The sequence below is a fragment of the Pelmatolapia mariae genome, linkage group LG9 (assembly GCF_036321145.2).
Source record: "Pelmatolapia mariae isolate MD_Pm_ZW linkage group LG9, Pm_UMD_F_2, whole genome shotgun sequence".
Taxonomy (NCBI): Eukaryota; Metazoa; Chordata; class Actinopteri; order Cichliformes; family Cichlidae; genus Pelmatolapia; species Pelmatolapia mariae.
The window spans coordinates 6271972-6290878 of record NC_086235.1 but is presented as its reverse complement, the minus strand read 5'-3'; the positions used below and the strand labels follow the sequence as shown (position 1 = coordinate 6290878).

Below are 18907 nucleotides of genomic sequence, written 5' to 3'. Positions count from 1 at the left end.
CTTCTGTCAGCAGTCACATCATCAATAAATACTAGTGACCTACTTCCACTGGCAGCCATACATATACATGTCAAAACATTGCCTCCACCATGTTTGACAGATGATGTGTTATGCTTCAGATCATGAGCCTTCTGCCTCTTCCAGTCGTCCTGGTACTGGTTAATCTTGGTTCATCTGCCAAGAACTCTTTTAGATGTTTTCTTCTTGTTTTCAAATGGTTTGCATCTTTTTATAAACTTTTACATAATTTAACCTACGTTCTCTTAGAATGTTCTTGACTTGGTTAGATGTTTATGTTAGATGTTTTCTTAAGCAAGTAATGAATTCTGTAATCGTCCACTTTAGTTGTCTTCTGTGGTCTTTCAGGCCTTTTGATGTTCCTGAGCTGACCAGTGTCTTCCTTCTTTTTGAGAATGAACCAGATTATTGATTTGGCCACTACGAAAGGTTTTTTTTGTCTTTTATACACCGATCAGTCTTAATAATCATGACCACGGTCATATGAAGGGAATAACACTGATTGTTTCTTCATCACGACACCTGTTAGTGCCATAATGAAGATTATCTGTTCATCGTGGCACTACTAACACATCGTATAACAAATTAAGTTTGTCCTCAAAGTTTATGTGTTAGAAGCAGGAAAAATGTGGAAGCAAAAGCATTTCAGCAAAAGAAATCATTAGCGCATCAAGTGGTCCAAGGAGGGAACAGTGATGAACCAGGACAGGGTCACATGAAGAACAAAGGCTGGCCCTGCTCCGATCCAACAGATGAGCTGTTATAGCTGAAATTCCTGGTTCTGATAGAAAGGTGTCAGAATACACAACACATTGTATTTGTTTGCTGTTTCTGTAGCAAACAGCTGGACACAATATTATACAAGTCATAATGTTTTGCATGATCGGAGAGAGTTTATTTTGGCCTGTCAGCCTAATGACGGCCGCCTTCACTTGCACTGACATCTCTTTGGATGTCACAGTGACAGTTTCAGTGAACAGCTACCGGCACACTCCAGTTCTTTTATCTGCTGAATTTGTCATAAAATAATGAGGAACCAGGCCTCAACCGGCCATGTTCCCTCTGACAGCTGGTTGTCAGTCAGTTGAGTTACTGAAAATGGGAGACTGTGTGTAAAAATGGCTGTAAGTTCTAAATGGTGAATCCAATACTCTAATAACACATGTTCACGGTTTGGTTTAAAATCCTCTGTAGTGGTGTAAAGATGTCCAACGTCATTGTTCCAGACCTGTAGATCTGCCTACATGGTGAATATGGTAGTTTAAACAGTTCTCTTCCAGCAGATGTTGCTTGAACCTCCACATGATGAAAACAGGATCTTAGATCTTCCCTGAGAGGGCAGTGACACTTTTTTTGCACGTATTCGGTTCACAGCTTTGTTGTGTTTCACTCTCCCTCTTGTTGGCTTGTTTGCCTTTACAATGTTTTTGAACAGATTTTGATGCCTCTTTCACTTTAATCCAGCGTGTGCGCGCACCGAGCTTGGTTGTTGTTTTCTGTTTGTATGCCTGTCATGTGTCCCTGAAACAGGTGTGTGTGTGTGTGTGTGTGTGTGTGTGTGTGTGTGTGTGTGTGTGTGAGTATGTAATGCTTTGCTTTCTCCGCTCTGCTTCACCTGCTGCCCAGGTAACCCTAAGACCCCACCCTGCCATGCCATTGGCTCCGCTCAGCCCAATGAGCTTCCTGCTGCTTCCAGTGCCAGCCAGTCTCGTAACGGTACAGACCACATGACTATGTGTGCCACACCCACCCACCGCCACCTGCAGTCGATCCTCTGTTTGCATGTTCGTGGCCGTCTTTGTGGCTGTAGCGTCATCCTGAAGTGTGTGATAGTCGTGTGTATTATATTTCAACCCTTTTAAAAATGTTTGCACTGATTTTTGTCACGACTGTTCTTAGAGGACCTAATAAAACGCGCTCCACCAGCGATAAATTGGAATATAAATCTGAATATTTGTAAACAAAGTTGCAGTAAAAAAGTTTGCACTGGTTTCTGAGAGGGTGGAGTACTGAGTTATCAGCTAACAATAGCTGGCTTTGTTACCAGCCTGCATTCATACAGACACAGATAGCTAATAATTAATTATTAGACTTTCATTCACCAAAACTGGAGCACAGACAATGTGTTAGTACAATTAACTGCACAGTAATCAATATTATTGGTCCTAAACAGCATGAGGTCCACATGAGTTACTCCAGTTAACTGAGGTGAAGCCTGGCAGACAGCTCCAGCTGCATTCGCCTTCCTCGCCATCCAACTTTCAGTCAAAGCAGCACAAGCCTAACTTTGTCCTTAAAAAATTGAAATAAGTAAATTGTAAAAATATCTGTTGCTGTTATGAAGTAGGAAACTATCCAGAGGCACAGTTTTTTAAGCAGGCTGTAAACACATTTATTTTCTGAGTAAAAGTTGTAAATGTTAACATGGGAGTCTGTTGGGACTGACTCCACAGAGAGTCACTCCAAAGGGAGTCATATTTCAGTGCCACATGTGGCACAGAAAAGGAGAATCTATGCAGAAGCATAAAGAAAGGCTGAAAGAAACAAATCAATATATTCAATTTAAAAAAAGGTGATAACAAAAGAACCTTTTTATTAAAGCTCAACATGCATAGAGTTTAGGTGTGTAATGTATGGTTATATTTACTACATGTACAGGTAACTACATTATCATTTATTATCTGGCCACACAACAGCCTTGACTGCTAAATCTGCTCATCAAAGGATAACATTGTGCATTTAACTATTCAAAGATTTTTACAGACATTTTAAAGCTAAAAAATTTACCGAAAACTTAATGAAAGAGAAAAAAATCTCTATAGAGCTCTAAATGTTTTTTAACGTTTACGAGAGCTTTGACCTTCACACAGTGGTGGCAGCGCTGATCGGAAAGAGTTAAAACCAATCAAATGCGTGACCTCCGACCCACTCAGCGTGTGTTATTTGTGTCAGCTGCCGGTGTTCTCCACCCATCTTCATCAACAGTGCCGTCATATTTCCTCTTACTGTCTAATGAGCATCTGGTTTGAAAGCCCCACCACACATAACTGCGTATGCAACACACATGCTCTCCCACCCCCACAACAAAGGGCTGCTCCACTTCCTGTCTTCCTGGCCCAAGGCCTTGTTTAGCGATGCATACGTATAATTCTCAGCAGGGAATTCTGTCTATGAAACACCCTGCTACTACACACACACACACACACACACACACACACACACACACACACACACACACACACACACACACACACACACCGTAAATCATAGCAGACTTCACCCTGCAGCTATCTGTGAAACTTATTAGACCTCACACGCTCTCACACACAGACACCATGCGATCATTACTGTCCCATACCACCGACTGAAATAACCTCCTGCTGGTGCACTTTTGCACAAAACAAAACCCTAAAAACAAAAAAAGACCTTTCCTGTGTTGTTTGATAGTAATTAGAATAAATGCAGGAGAAACGGAGTAAATGAATCAGAGTTTAAAACTGCAGTCAGGACACTGTCGTGGACAGTTTCAATCAAAGAAGTACAGGAGAAATATTTGTCATTTAAAAAGATTCGGCAGTTGATATTACACGTTACAGCGCTGGACCTCGATGTAAACCATCCGTCTGCTTCACAGAAAGGATGACTTTGAATCGGGCCACACTTTTATACCCCAACAATAACACATTATTATTACGACTATCTTCTTTCAGAACCAACAGGCCGTCTTGTTGTCTCCCTTCGAGTCTCCTCTTCGTTCAAGTCCCTCTTATCTGCTCCTTTCCTGGAAGGACAGAGACAGAAACACCTCCCTGCCTTGATTATTAATATTATCCTGATACTGATTCTATTTATTATCTACATTCGGGACATTCTGTTTGGACTTCCTTTGGCCCAGAAAATATCATCCTGAGTGTTATCTGCTGTGATGTGTAAGCATGCAGTAAAGACCCTCTGCGCTTCTACGTCAATTCAATATTTCAATTCAGTCATAATGCTGAATGACGTTTCGACCCTCAAAACACAGAGCGCCGACTCGTTTATGAGCACATGCAATGTTTACATAAAAATCCTAAAAAACAGCTTTATTTAATCATTTTAAATCCTAACAACACTAAGCTGGAAAAACACACAAATATAAACGATAACTGTGGCTCATTGCTTTCTGTTTATCAATAAATATTTTCTCTGTGAATTCATCAGATCAAAGTAAATGTAATTAAGTTAACTACATTAATTGAAACATTTGTAGCATTTAGTTAAAACAATTACAACATATTTTAGGGTATAATTAACAAGAAGAAACAGAAAAACAGTAAAACTGGTTAAACTAATGAGGCAACAAAGACTAAACATAACAAATATTTTAGGAATATGAAAAAAATAAAACAAAAACTGAGTGACTGTGAGGTAACGTATTTTTTTAATCGTTTTTTGAATATTATGAATGAACTTACTGATAATAAATATTTTATTATTTTTATTACTTACTTATAGTAGCTCGCTAAAAAGAACATGTTTTATGTTAAACAGGTTAACAACACACTCTCCTAAAGATAAAAGTGAATAAAAAAATCATGCAAACTTGGATTATTTGGAAAGAAAATAATCCCTTACTCCTAAAATCTAATCGCTATCCCAGATTGGTAAATCCCAGAAAGCAGATCAAGTCTTTGGTCACAAACTGAGTTTTTAAGTCCTGGTTTGCTTTTGTCCGGTCGCGTTTCTCGTCTCTGAAACGTTCACCTCACAGCTTTATGGCTCTGCAGTCGCTGCTTCGCTATCATCATCCTCCATTTCATGATGAAGCACTTTCTCGTGTGTGTGTGCGTCTCTGCTGCTGTTTCGTTTCTGTCTTACATCACCAAGGTTAATTCATTCAGCGCCCTGCACGGCTCATCGATCAGTGGGATTATTTTCTGCGTGAGCCGGCAGATTTGTGTTTGTCGTGTGAGGGGTGTTTGTGCTGGGATCGGGCGTTCACTGGACAGAGTTTTACACCGAGCAGCAGCTGTTTAAGTCGCTGTGGGGTGTGTGTCTGTTTAAATTATTCTCTTTTTTGTTTTTGTGTTACTTCAGCGGTTGACTTCCTGTCTCCACCAACTGATCAGCCAATCAACAAACAGCTCTCCAACTCTTCAGCTGCCCTTCACTCACCGGACAGAGGTGAGACTTCAACATCTGATTTATGAACCTTAAACCAAAAATCACCTTCAGGTCTCGAGTACCAAACTGGAGAGCAGGATTCAGGCTTAACTCTTTGTTTCAAGTGTTTCAGATAAAAACAAATACATGTAAAAGTAAAAGTGTGAAGAAGTCACGCAGATAAGAGTTATTTCAGCTCTGTGCCTGTAGACCAAACAGACAGTACTCCTGCTTTATAGGTAACAGCACTCTGCAGCATGGGTCTAATAAGCTTGGGTAGAACATCAAGTTTGATGCATGTAGGCTTCAAAGAAAAGTGCAGTTATTCCTCTGCTGTTTGTCTCCCTGTGCTCCTCAGCAGCTGGAGGACACATCGTGTACAAACAAGCATCTGCTGCCACAAATCATCTTCTTTGTAGATCAGTCTTTGCTTTCTTAGTTGTTACCCCCTTGTTCAGCTTGTTCAGGTTTTTTCACAGGTGCCAGTGTTGAGTTGATCAGCCTGCACGGCTGGTTTTCACACAGGGGGTGGCAGCAGCAGTCGCTGTGTGGGACCGATCCTGTCAGAATTATTTCTAGCACCATATTGCCTCAAATATTTGGATGTTAACAAATAGCCAACTTGATTCATGCTCAATCATCCAAGTAAAGAAAACCCTTAAAGTTGGTTCTGTTCATTCGTCAATCTGTGATGAATGATCAAATGTTTCTCAAACACTACGTCCACGTGAGCAGAATTAACTTCCTAAGACATTTAGGTTGTTGACTGGCAAATGATGAAAGAGTTAAGTAGGCAGATACAAGCCCTTGTTCCTGGCTCACCTCCACACGGCTGGAGTCTGTGTTTTATTGGGGTGAAGGAGAAGGTTTAGACCCTTTCTAACCATGCAACATGCAGCTGGGTGCATAAATCCTGTGAAAAAGATGAAAAAATGAAAGTCGCCTCAGAAACAAATCTCAGCGACTCTGCAGCACCTTGAGTTTGACGTTGGAAAAGACATTATGTGCTCTTTAACCTGCCAGCTCCTTTATCCATACATGTTAGGATCCTGCAGGTAACTGTAGGCGTCCTCCATCACCCCTCACCTAAATATGAACACATCTCAGGTGTATGATTTCCACCTGGAGACAATATCCCAGCTGGATTTTCCCGACATTGTCTGAAACTCATGAAGAAAAACATTCATTTACATCAGTCATCATCAAAAACAAGTAAAAGATTATGTGTTAAAAAGACCAGCTTTTTAATCATGAAAATACACATTTTCTAAAAAATATCTGAAACCTTCATTAAAAACTAAGTAATAAATAAATAAAAATAAATAAAAAATACAAATTTTTATTTTTATTTACCCGCACGCTTGTTTTTAAATTATTTGACTTTAGCAGCTTGTTTTATGTGTGGACCTCTGCTTTAGCCTTGCTGTTGTCATGATATTGTGATTTTAAAGCATTGGTGAATATTAATTTTGTGAAATCTGTCACGTTACTTGCATATTTTTAAATTTAATTTATTAAATTCTTACTTTAAGGGCAGAAAAACAGACAAAATGACATTTACAACCAAAGCCTGCATGAACACTGATTTTACTTGACTAAACTTAACTCCATGGTTAGTTTGAGTTTGAGTTAGTGGTCATAACTAATCCGTCTGCTTTGACACATATTTTACTTGTGTTTTTAAGGGATAAAAAGTTAATGCTGGTTTTTTTCTATCTGTAAGGGCAGCGAGCCTCTTTGGGTTAGACTCAGCAGAAAAAGCAGAAACTGTTTCTCATTTGTTTGTACAACGTGTCTTCCTAACCGAGCGTCTCATTTTCCTCCATCTGTGTCTCTGTCTGTATGTTGTAAACGTATTTCATGTGTTATTTCTGTGTGTCCGTCTTTGACCCGTCAGTGTCTTTTGTGTCCCATCGAACAGCTTCATCCAACAACCACAAACTAACCAGGAGTTCCTCCAACCGCAGAAGCATCGCTGGGTTCCCCGAAGAAACATCCAGAGCCAAAACACCCACGGTCAGACACACACACAGACACACACGCACACACACTAACATATAACACCACATACCTCTTTGTAAGCGAGGTGTTTGGAGCTAAAAGGGCACATTAGCAAGTGTTGTGCTGTGCGGTAATCTTATGAATATGTAGATCTGGACTCATGAACCTTCACTCTCTCAGAGCTGTGGACACTCTGTGTGATGTAAATACCGCTGTGTTTGCTGGGTGAATCACTTGCCATTGTTTTTGTAAGTCTCTGGTTTCTTTGTAAGAGGTTAATAACTTCAGTGACTGTGTATTCGTCCTGCAGTCTGAGTGTCAGCACTGTAGCCAGGTAACAGGTATTAACTGTATGAAACGTGGTGTTTGGTTATAAAGCCTTAGTGTTAACATTTTGACCATGTTGTGTTTTTCTTAGAGCCAGAAGTCATATTTGAACAATAGAGTGGAACGATTATGGCGAGATGCAGGGACACAGAAATCTTTTGCTAAATAACAGACCATTAAAACACTATTTTATTTAAAACACTATCTTGGATTCTTCTTATTTTTTCTTGGGTTATAAAAGAATTTAATATGTTTACAGGTGGAGTTTTGTGTTTTTGTGAATCTGAACTTTGCTTTAGTTTTGTTCTGTTTTGTCTTTTAGCCTAATGTCTGCACCTCTGTTTGAATTTATTGTTGTCACACTTTTTTCTGCAGCAGTGTGTAAACTCTGTTTGTAAAGTACTACATATTTAAAGCTGTTCTTTTTATCTTTAGGGTTAGAGTTACAGTTAGAGTTGACACTGGTGATGTCTTAAGCCTCTCAGGGTAAAACTGCTAAAAAAAGAAGTGCATACACATGGAGCTAAGATGAGGATTAGTATACAGCTGGGAGCTTCTGCACTTTTGTTGTCATGTGTGTCCGTTAGCGTGGCCAAGCCCCAAACTTTAAACCTTAACATGAGGTACAGAAAAATCCCCCCATGCAGTCATACCAAACTCTAAATGTCTTTATTTCTGTTGTAAATTTGTGAATTCTGAGTCTGTGGGGACTCTCTGTCAGAGCCAGCCTCAAGCAAACATTAGATGAACTGATAGTTTTTCATTCCACCTCATTATTTCAGCCTCAGACAGGGTTCTGCTCGGTACTGACTAGTTTCAGGATGTAGCTGCAGGATTAAAGATGTGCAAGTTACTAAACTGGGCCACACCGGTCAAAAAGCCAGTAAAGCTTTTCAGTAATGAATTCATTTGGATGTTAACAAACATCTATGCAGCCCCCCCCCCCCCCATTACAAAGCAGTCAGAACTGTTTAGTAACTGTTTGAGATTCATAAAGGTTTATTCCAGCTAACGAGCATGTAAAAGGATCCTCTGTCGTTCTGCACTGATGCTTCGGACAGGAAGGAAGGACTCAGTTTTAATGAGGCAGGAAAACGACTGCTCACGTCGTTCACAAATTGATGTTGTAGTCGTTACTGATGTGAGTAAGCTGCATCCAGCATGATGAAGCTTCATCCTGACTCATCCTCACTGATGGGTCTCTAATTACACGGCTATAACAAGAGCTTCACAAAGTCCTGATGTTCTGATTATCATGTGTTTATACAGCCAGTAATATTTGTTAAATCTGACTTTTAGGGGGAGTCAGCAAACACACCAAGCCGCAGTTCTTCCTTCAGGGCCAACAGCAAGGGCCCTGCCACACCGAAACGGTACACACACACACACACACACACACACACACACACACACACACACACACACACACACACACACACACACACACACACACACACACACACGTTTTCATATCTTAGTGAGGACATCTCATTGACATAATGCTTTCCCTAGCCGCTCACCCTAACCACCAAAAATGAATGCCTAATCCTGACGCTCAGCCTAAACCTAACCACAGGATGGGCATTTTGTCCTAAATATAGTCACATGCCAGTTTTCTGTCCTCTCATGTCTGAACATGAACACGCACACTTCACCTGAAGCACGGGTGACTTGATGTGACTCTGTTGGTTGCTTCAGGGTGAGGTCCAGCAGGAGTCGCGCCCAGTCTCCCTGCTCCCCTGGTCAGTACCCGCCCTCCCCTCTCCGGCAGAGAGCCACCACCCCCGGCACCGACGAGGTCAAAGGTCACAGCACCCTGGAGAGGAAATCCACCAAATCTGAGACATCGGAGAAGAAGATCCCCAAATCCACCAGCAGAGAACTCAATGCAGGTGAAGACATACGTGCAGCAGTAACTTTACACATGCCGCCTTAACTAAGCTATCAGTTTTTTATTGATGCCGATTGAATTCAAGGGACGGTGATAGTGGTCAAAATATCCTCCCAGTGAAGGAGAAATCTCTTTTGGTCATGTTCAGCATAATTCAGGCGAATGATAAACTCTAAATGTCAAAGAAAAAAGCAAAACAAGAAGGTTTAATTCAAAATCTCAAACAGAACCTCGTCACAGAATCTTCAGAGTGCACATCGAGTGAAAACACAACAGAGGATGCTCCTGGCTTTCCTTTCTGTATCTATACATGTATCAGCAGGTCTTACCTGCAGTGCTCTGGTGAGATGGTCCTCTTAGCTGAGCATTTATGAAGCTGTAATGTTGTTTAAAGGCTTTTTGAAATCTTTTAAACTGTTTTTTTATGTAGTATCTTTGTGTCTCTCCATCCTCCCCAACAGAGTCTCCGGGTACGCCCACAGGAAGGAGTGTGGGTGGGACCACAGACGCCGAGGAGGCATCCAGACTGCTGGCAGAGAGACGCCGTCTGGCCCGAATACAGAAGGAGCAGGAGGAGAGACAGCGGCAGGAGGAGGAGAGGTGAGTGCTCCTCATACACAGCTGTTCACTGGACCCAGATGTTTCTGGTTTGTTCTGTTTCTATCTGAACATATGAACATGTGAAACGTTAGACATTATGATTCTTGATTTTTTCTTACAATCGCTGAACATTTAATGGACATTAGATCGAGTTTCGCTCATAGTTCCATCATAGCAGTCAATACTGTCCACTGTTTGCTGTGTATACTGAATTAGCAATATTAACAATGCATTAAAAATAGAAATTGTCAGAGATGATTATCTTTGTCTCGTGTGTGGCGCCATGCGAAGTTCAGACTTTGTGGTTTTCTGCAGGCTGAGGGCCGAGGAGGAGCAAAGGAGGCAGCAGGAGGCCAGAGAGCGGCAGGAGAGGGCGGCACGGCAGGCCGAGGAGGAGAGGGTGAGGCGGGAGGAGGAGAAGGCGAGACGGGAGGAGGAGGAGAGACGGCAGAAGGAGCAGAGATGGAAGGACATGCAGGATCAGCTGGACAGAGAGGTCCGTGTGAATGAAATGACCTATGATGTGTTTTATTGTTGCTTTATTGCTGCTCAGTGTTTGCATAGTTTCAGCTCAAATGAATAATTGTTAACAATGTTCACAGATCATTTTGTTCCATTTTTATTGATGTACTTACATTAAAGTGTCCCACGTTGCTATCCTTACCCTGGTCTGAATAAATTTACATTAGGACTCAGTTTACTGTAAAAGAAGGATTTATGTCTCTGAGTGTGTTTAGGTTTTTTTAGTTATGGGTGTTGTGTGTATTGATTTAATATTAAAAATGAATGTTAACATGTAGGTGAAAGCTTCATGCCATATGGACACAGAAGCAGAAAAAAATTTCTAAAAAATCTATTAAAAATAAATAAATACAACTAGAAACCGGATTAAATAAGACAAAAAAATTAAAAGATTAAATAAATAAATAAATAAAAATTAAAGAAGTGCATAAATAAAAAAGTAAATAATCAAACAAATAAAGTAAATTTAAAAAAATGTGAATACTTTTTTTTTCTATTATTACTGAGGTTTATTTAATGCCATAATAATTTCATTATAAAATGTTTTTTTTCTGTTATGTTTGTTTATAGTTCCTTTTCCAGATGGTAAAGTACAGAAGTCTGTTTCTGCCACTGAAAGAGCATTTTTATTATATCAATAAGTCAAAATTGGGGTTTATTATCTCCAAATTTCAACTTTCAAACTCCAACTACTGAGAAAAACTTATTAAGTAAAGCTTTGGAGATAAAAGCCCCAATCTCTGATTTATGAAAACTATTAAAACTGTATTAAAAGAAGTTGGTGAATTATGCAAATGAGCAGACACACAAGCTGTACTACGATATCTTTATTTACTACCTCTTACCTGTTCAGTTGCAGGTGCAGTGGTTAAACCCCTGATTTATTATCACAGTAATTATAAAGAGTGATTAATGATGATATCAGTGCAGATCGGCAGCTTGTAGGTAAGACCGGCCATGACAGTGTTAGAGAAGCAAAGGGGGCGGGTCTCCGGTTCGACTCTTGTATGTTTTCAGGTAACTCATGTTTACACACTGTAAACTGAAGAATAGCGAGAATGTGATTGGCTGTGTGTTTTTCAGAGGGAGGAGGCCTTCCTGCGAGCTCAGAGGGAGGCTGAGAGGAAGCGGCAGGCGAGAGAGCTGCTGCACATCCAGGAGGAGCAGGAGAGACAGCAGAGGAAGAAGGTACCGAACATTTCCACAGACTAATCACAGATTAGATCTCAGAAAATTCACCTTTTAAGATGTTTTCTCACGTGGGATCCAGACAGTTTCAGGAGACTCAGATATGCCCTATGACGTAGTTGGCTTCAGACAGTTTTTCATTCTTATGCTGTTCCCCTGATGTGCTGCCCCTGTTTCCCCTGTGCTGGCCTGTGCTACCAGGCAGGACTTGAGGCTTAGCGAGGTAACTGAAGGTTTAACCCTGGGGTTTTCAGGGATGTGAAGATGATTCACTTTTAAAGCTGCGTATACAATGGCAAGAGATTCACTCGTCACACATAACTTTGAAGCTGCTGGTTGCTTGCAGACATTGGTACACTCACACTCTCACTCTTCAGTCACTCACCTGAAAGTTATCGCAGTTCTGCTCACTTCACCTCACCAGCAGCTATTTCGCCCTGAGTCATTTGAAGTTTCTGTATATTGTTCAGTTTCACTGGGGTACATCACCACGGTAACGTATACCGGAGAACTAGCCCTCCCCAATCAGTTCTCAGGAAAGTGGATCATCATTCCTGGAAGAGAAATGATAAAATCAGATAAAATCTTTATCTCATGAGGCAACGTCATTCCTTTTTTTCCTGTTGGCTGCAATTTTGAAACAACGTCATTCTTCTGTAGGCATTAATACACGATCCCAAAACACAGCAACATTTTGTGGACCTTAAATCAGAGTCTAAGCCTTTGTTTAATTCTGTTTTTATGTTTGCTTGTTCTTCACTTCCTCACAGACTAAACATCACAGAGAAACAACAAAAACTGTCGTCTATTAATTTATTGTAAACTGTCAGACTCTAAAACGACCTCCATGTGACTGCTTACAGATGTCAGATTAAATGAAGCCAGATAAGGAAAATTATCCTGGATGTGTTGAACGGAGCTCCGGCTCTTTGTTTATTCTTGGATTTCTATTTGTTCCCTTTTTGCATTGTGTTTTCAGACACTTTTACGAGCAGATGGATTATCATGACACAGCATAAACGTGTGAATGTGATTGTCTTTTATTTCTCTCTGTTAACACCAGCGGTGTGTCTGCTTCTACAGAGAATTGAGGAGATTATGAAAAGAACAAGGAAGAGTGAAGTGGAGCCTCCATCTGCTGCTCCAGGTAAATGAATGTAACACACACACAGACACACACACACTACAAAACTAATGACTTAATTTTCCACGCCAGTGCAGTTCAGAGTCCTTTTCCCTGTCGTCCTTTTCTCATTGGATGGGAAGCGTTTTTAAAAATCTAATTTCTCCACCACGATCAGGCCTCTCTGTGAAATTGGATGTGATAACTGGCAGCTGCAGTGTGACTCAGCAGTGTTACACAGGTGGGGGAACAGCACCTCCTGATGGGCGGAGGTGGGATAAATAGCCAACGCTGAGGGGAAAAACTGCAGCGCTCGCTGAACTCTCTGACCTGAACGGACTCGCGTGCCGACGCCTTCATCAGCACAGCTGAAGTGAATCACTCTGTAATCACTGCAGCTTTACACTGAAGCAGAAAGATTATGATATAAAACATTTATAAGGAACATTTTTACACTCCTTTCACTGGCCTCGCCGGCAGGGAGTTCCACCTGATTTTATGAACATCTTTTAAATACTTTACTTTAAACGTAACCTGTGGTTCTGAACTGAAGGAGAAACTATTAAATGTATCAGGAAATATTTAAGTAGAGGAAGCTGAACACCAAATCTTTCAGTGTGCCTGGTTTTTATTCTCCCCCACGCATCATTATGTGTGTAAAAATGGTTTGCAGTAACAGTTGACTGAGGGTGTAAAACTGCTTTTTTAACAGGAATGATTTTGTTTGTTTATTTGATATTTTTAACCATGCACAGAAATATCGAAGTCATAAGAAAATACACAGTGTCTTGTACTAGATTTAGCTGCTGGCTCATTTCTATCTGCAGTCGCTGGGGAGGGAGGACGCAGAGCGCTGTGGCTCATGCCTAAAACAAAAACTGTAATAATATCCAGGAAGCCTCGGCTCAGCTCGGGGTGTTTGAGGCCCAGCAGGCTGTGAGGTTTGCAGTGAAGTTTAATTAATGAAGACTTTGTTGATCATAGTTTCAGGAACACTGTTGGCTTGACGTGGTTAAGCCTCCTACTCTTAGTGGTTAAAGTTATAATAATTAATAATTATGAAGCAAGATAATCACCCTGAATAAGGTAATGTGATCATGACGTGTCTTTACATGCATCCAGCGTCTGAACAGAGTAAATCATTTTTGACATGCACAGAATTGTCGAGTTTTCTGGAAAAGTAGTAGGATTGTGATTTGGATCTCTGGATTTCTGCTTTTATCCTCACCTTGTTGTGATTTCTCACATTTCTGACTTTTTTGTCATATTTCGTTTTCGAATGGACCTACCTTCTGACTGACGTCATCATTTGACCTAACAGACATGCAGTTTGGATAGTTTCACCCCGAAAATCAAAAGGAGTGTTTAAATGGACATTAATTAATGATCAGTGTAACTCGATTGGAAAGAGATTTTTATCCACAGTAACGTGATCGGATCAGAATCTTCCGACTGGTGTGTTTACATGAAGCATTTTTATTCCAGTCAGACTTTTAATCTGGTTACTTGTGTAACTGGCTGTCATTGTTTGAAGAGTGTATATGTTAACGTCTGATGAATATTTCTATTTGAAGTTTGGTCTTGAATTTTTGAAAATGTGGAAATAAAGAGATCCTTGAAAGTCTGTAAATTAAGACAGTTTTCTCCTTTTAAGAAGCGTAAACGTATGTATTTGGGAAACTTTCAGCCTTGGTGGAGGTTTGGAGTCTCTACTGTTTCATCCGGATGCTTGTCACCACTGATAGAGGTGGAACATCTGAAAAAGGGTGCGAAATTTACTGCAACTATAAACCATTTCTCAGGATTCATTTTTAGGAAGTGATGCTGAACTGTGATATCCGAGGCCGGGATCAAACTTTTAGCACCTCTTTTATAACCTCGAGTAAAGACTTCCTGTGTATGTTGGCAGCAATCGAGGTGCGAGGTGAAGCTGCTGTCGCCCTGGAGGAGGACGCCGCGACTCCCGCTGAAACCCCCGTCATCATGCTGGGACCCCTGGAGAAGAGCAGTGTGGACGAGCTGTCAGATGGAGTCCAGTCCATGGATGTGAGGTAGGGCTCCCCAAAGTGTGACCTGTTCCTTCCTCCTCATCTCATTTAGTCATCTGTCTGCATCTCAAAGGTTTCTGACACCCCAAGAACTCAGAAAGCTTACAACTCAAAACCACGAACCAGAGGAAGAAACAGGACTCAAGTGCTGGGATTTAAAACGTGGGAGCAGAAGACATCATAATGCTTTAGTTCAAAGTGAGCCAGTTTGGCAGTATGTCATATTTCCTTACTTTAAGTTATATTAACTTTTCTTTGCCTGACAGAAGCCAGCGTTCACTTAATTTAGTGTCAGGTCAGCACTCATTCAGCACTCTGTGGTTGAGAGCGAGCCACTGGAGTTTTATTAATCCCTTTTCATTACAACCTAAGCAATCATAAACCATCTATAGCTCACATTACCTCCGATGTGCAGCAAGGTTCAGTCTTAGGTCCTGTTTTATTTCCTATTTGTAGGCTTCCCCCAGGCCTCTACATTTATCCAGAACAGTAACATGTCTTTACACAGCTACGCAGAAAACAGACAAAATCGATTGATCTAAATCACATCAACTATTTTGATCATTGCTGCGGCTCTCTTCCCAAATTTGATATTTGTGTGTGAATATCTATGGTTCAGTAAGACTAGAAGAGCTCTGCAAAAATCCTAAAATGTTATTAAAAGGAAAAACATAAACATTTCCTAAAGCCACGCTGATCAGCTGCCCATTACTCTTTGATCTGTAAATAGCTAATCTGAACTGCTGTGACATTACAACAAGGAGGTGTTTAGCCCTGCTGGTCACCTTTTCATTTACTCTGTAATCCATTCATCGTCTTCTCATCTCACGTGTGGTTTAAGGCTTCATTCTTCATGTCCACAGCCGAGCCTGATGTTTGTGATGAGATCAAATACTGCTCATTAAATACTGACGCTGCCTGTCGAGACGCTCTAATAAACTAAATGTTGTGTCTCTGTCATCGTTGTTCCTTTAAGCTCTCCATCTGTCTCCATCAGTCCAGTGTCCAGGGATGAGCAAGCAAGCGCCCACGAGTTCTCACCGGTCACCGAGGGAACAGACGGCTGCCCGCTGGGGCACCTGATGGACGATGACGCTCCGGGGCGAGGGCAGCAGCAGGCTGCAGAGGTACAGCCTTACCCCAAAATGCAGGCTGGAAGCGGGGTCGGAGACCTCAACAAGAACCTGCTGATTCACGGGTACAGCGCCGCCTCCGAGTCGTCCCAGCTCATCCACAGCGTCGGCCCGAGCAAGCTGGACATCCAGTAGCCAGGTAACAGAGACCCCCGACATATGGCTGGAGTGTAGTGGCCCTTTCACTTCTCTCTGTCCCCACTGTTCTGTCTGTCTTCACTGCTCTACTCCATCCAATAAAAAGGCAAATACTCAGTTTTAGACGATATGATGCCATAGAGAGGATTATTTCTAATATAGTCATCCCAGGTTAAGAAGCCACCTGCTTATGAGGAGCAGCCAATCAGAAGATATTAGCTAAAAAATGAAAAGGTTTGGCCAAGAAGGCGACCTATAGGCTGAAGGCTAATACAGAGGCCTGTAAACATCTGGACCGTGTACAGAAGTGCTGTTATATTTAGAAGTCATCCATTCATAACATAAACATAACATGTTTTTTATACAAATACAAAATAATTATTTAGTTGTAATTGTAATAACAGTACAGGAAAAAGGACTGTACGAAAAGCACAAGAAACCATGATATGAGTCATTACACTTCTGTTATGTAATCAAACTTTTGAGCTAAGAAGACACTGCAGGACCTGAATCTCATGTTTTTAAATACAGTGAAACACACCATTGTCCTGTCGTGGTTTCGGCCCTCTAAGAACGCCTGCTTTTTTCAATGTATGAAAATAACATGGATTTGTTTTAAAGTGTTGGATTTAATATGTGCTTGTTGAACTAAAAGAATCCGGCTTTTGGTTATGTTGAACCCAAAACTTTACTTATGGACAGGAAAAAACAATATAAATATAAATATATATGCATAAAGTATTTGTTTTGCAGAATGTGTTATTTGCCATACTGAAGTTCTTAAATGTCTCTTATCTCTCTTTTAGGACCTTTTTCAGGAGGCCGGCAGCTAAAAACAGGAGCCAGGAGAAACAGACCAAGAGACCAGAACAACAGTCATCATCTCCACAGGAAACGACTGCTGAACACCTGATTTCTCATCTGTATTACCAAACCACACACACGCATCACTGTTAAGCTTCCGGCCACATTTTAGGGCAGTGCAGGTGGGCAATTACAGCTCTTAGAAACACAACACAGTTTGACCTAATCATGCAGGTAATGTGATATATTTATATATATGTGAATATTATGTTACAGAGTGAAGTTTAGGTCACAGTTTATTCATCTAAAACCCAAACAAATCCAAACTTTGTGCTGTAAAACTTGGAGCTACTTCCCCTCCACGCCTGAATCCAGTATTTCCCAGCTGCACTGCCACCAAACATAACTCGCCCGCTTTAATCTGTCATCTCTGCTCTTGAAACCGTTGTAAATAGATGTTTGAGGCGGTCACGGTGGGGACAGGAAGCGGCTCTGTAGCAGATGATCTGGAGGAGAGCCGTGAGACTGATGCTGTTGTGTGAATCTGTGTGTAGCATCCTCAGCTTGCCGAGCTGTTTTATGGCCGTGGTTGTGGGTTCCCGTGTGTTTATCCCACCTCTGACCTGCTCTGCTGTAGATTTCCTTCCATCCTGACGCAGGAGAAACCATCAGAAACTGAAACGATGAACCCGCTGTCGACCTGTAGCCTTTAGCTGTTGTTTCTCTGCCGCTCATCACTGGACCGATGGACCAATTTGAGGACTAGCAACAATCCAACACGAGGAAAAAATACGACCCTTCTGGGGGAAAAATGCTACATGTCTTGTAATTTAATGTGCGGGCGGGGGGATATTGAGACAGCGTGTTGTGTATTTGTCTGGCACCGACTGTAACCACGCAAGCTGCAGTTTATAGTATGCACTTACAGTAGTTGTATGTTTGTTACACCGCTCTGAAGACGCTTAATCTCCAGCCCACGTCCCCGAATCAAATATACCTCACCGATTCAGAACAGCTTTCACCACCTCGCAGCTCATCACCTCTGAGGCCTTAAACCTCTGTGCAGTCAGCATCCTCCCCGTCACCCTCAGGCACGTCCACTTTCAGCTGATTTTAAAGGCCGAGAACCACAAACACTCCCCGAGGAGGAGTTTTTGCCCTTTAGCTCACACTAACAGGAGATTACCTGAAAGTAAAGGTTAACCACCGTCCAGAAATGTTAGTGTTCATATCAACAGGTAAAAAACTCAATAACCAAACTCAAATTTATGGACATTTTAAGGAATTTGAGCAACAGAAAAGCTTTAGCCTTTAAGTCATGGCAATCGTTTTCTTTCCAAGTTCCTTAGATCTTTATTGTTGATTTTATCTTTTTTATTGTTGATTTAATGTATTTATTTATTTATTTATTCATATTTAGGTTTTTAAGTCCTTATAAGAGAAGATACTGGTGTAATCTTCAGTACCATTTATTACAACATAGATCGTCTTTATACAAAAACAAACCTTCTAAATGAACAGTTGTACATTTCTTTTGTTTTTTTGTTTTACTGGATAAATAAGATCATTTATTCTTTTGGCATTAATGACAATGTAAGCCTGTGCAGACACACTACAGAGGTGGTAGTTTGGTTTCTTGTTGTGGGAACCAAGGCCTCTTCTGCTTCTCCAAAGCACCACACAGAGGGAAGGAAAACATTTCCCTGTCACCCCAACGACCTCCAGCGCATTGATTTTTATCGCTCCCATCAGCTTCCCTCCCTCCACGTTTGCTCACTGCTCCTCCAGATTGTGCTGAAACGCGTCGTCAGAGGGTCCCCCGGGTCCCCTTGTGTATGAAGTAGACATAAAGGATATAATGTTTATTCTAATCTTACTTAAACTCTGTGACACTGCAGCTTGGTGGAATATATCATTGTAAATGTGGTGCATGGAAAACTGCTGAAAACGAACAATAAACTTCATCAAGCCA

General features: G+C 41.1%; 1 protein-coding gene across 5 annotated transcripts in view; it reads left to right on the top strand.

Moving 5' to 3' along the window:
* map7d2b (MAP7 domain containing 2b) overlaps window positions 1–18907 on the top strand; it is a 32700-nt gene extending 13793 nt beyond the window's left edge. The window contains exons 6-17 of one of the 5 annotated variants that reach the window (XM_063484431.1): window positions 1645–1734; window positions 5095–5181; window positions 7082–7176; window positions 8788–8861; window positions 9187–9380; window positions 9841–9979; window positions 10295–10475; window positions 11585–11689; window positions 12773–12836; window positions 14722–14863; window positions 15837–16132; window positions 16938–18907. In XM_063484431.1, coding sequence (XP_063340501.1) covers window positions 1645–1734; window positions 5095–5181; window positions 7082–7176; window positions 8788–8861; window positions 9187–9380; window positions 9841–9979; window positions 10295–10475; window positions 11585–11689; window positions 12773–12836; window positions 14722–14863; window positions 15837–16128 — 1463 coding nt within the window. In that variant the 3' untranslated portion in view covers window positions 16129–16132; window positions 16938–18907. Of the gene's footprint in view, window positions 1–1644; window positions 1735–5094; window positions 5182–7057; window positions 7177–8787; window positions 8862–9186; window positions 9381–9840; window positions 9980–10294; window positions 10476–11584; window positions 11690–12772; window positions 12837–14721; window positions 14864–15836; window positions 16133–16937 lie in introns of all 5 variants that reach the window. The other 4 variants (XM_063484430.1, XM_063484429.1, XM_063484433.1 and 1 more) reach the window with 4 other exon arrangements.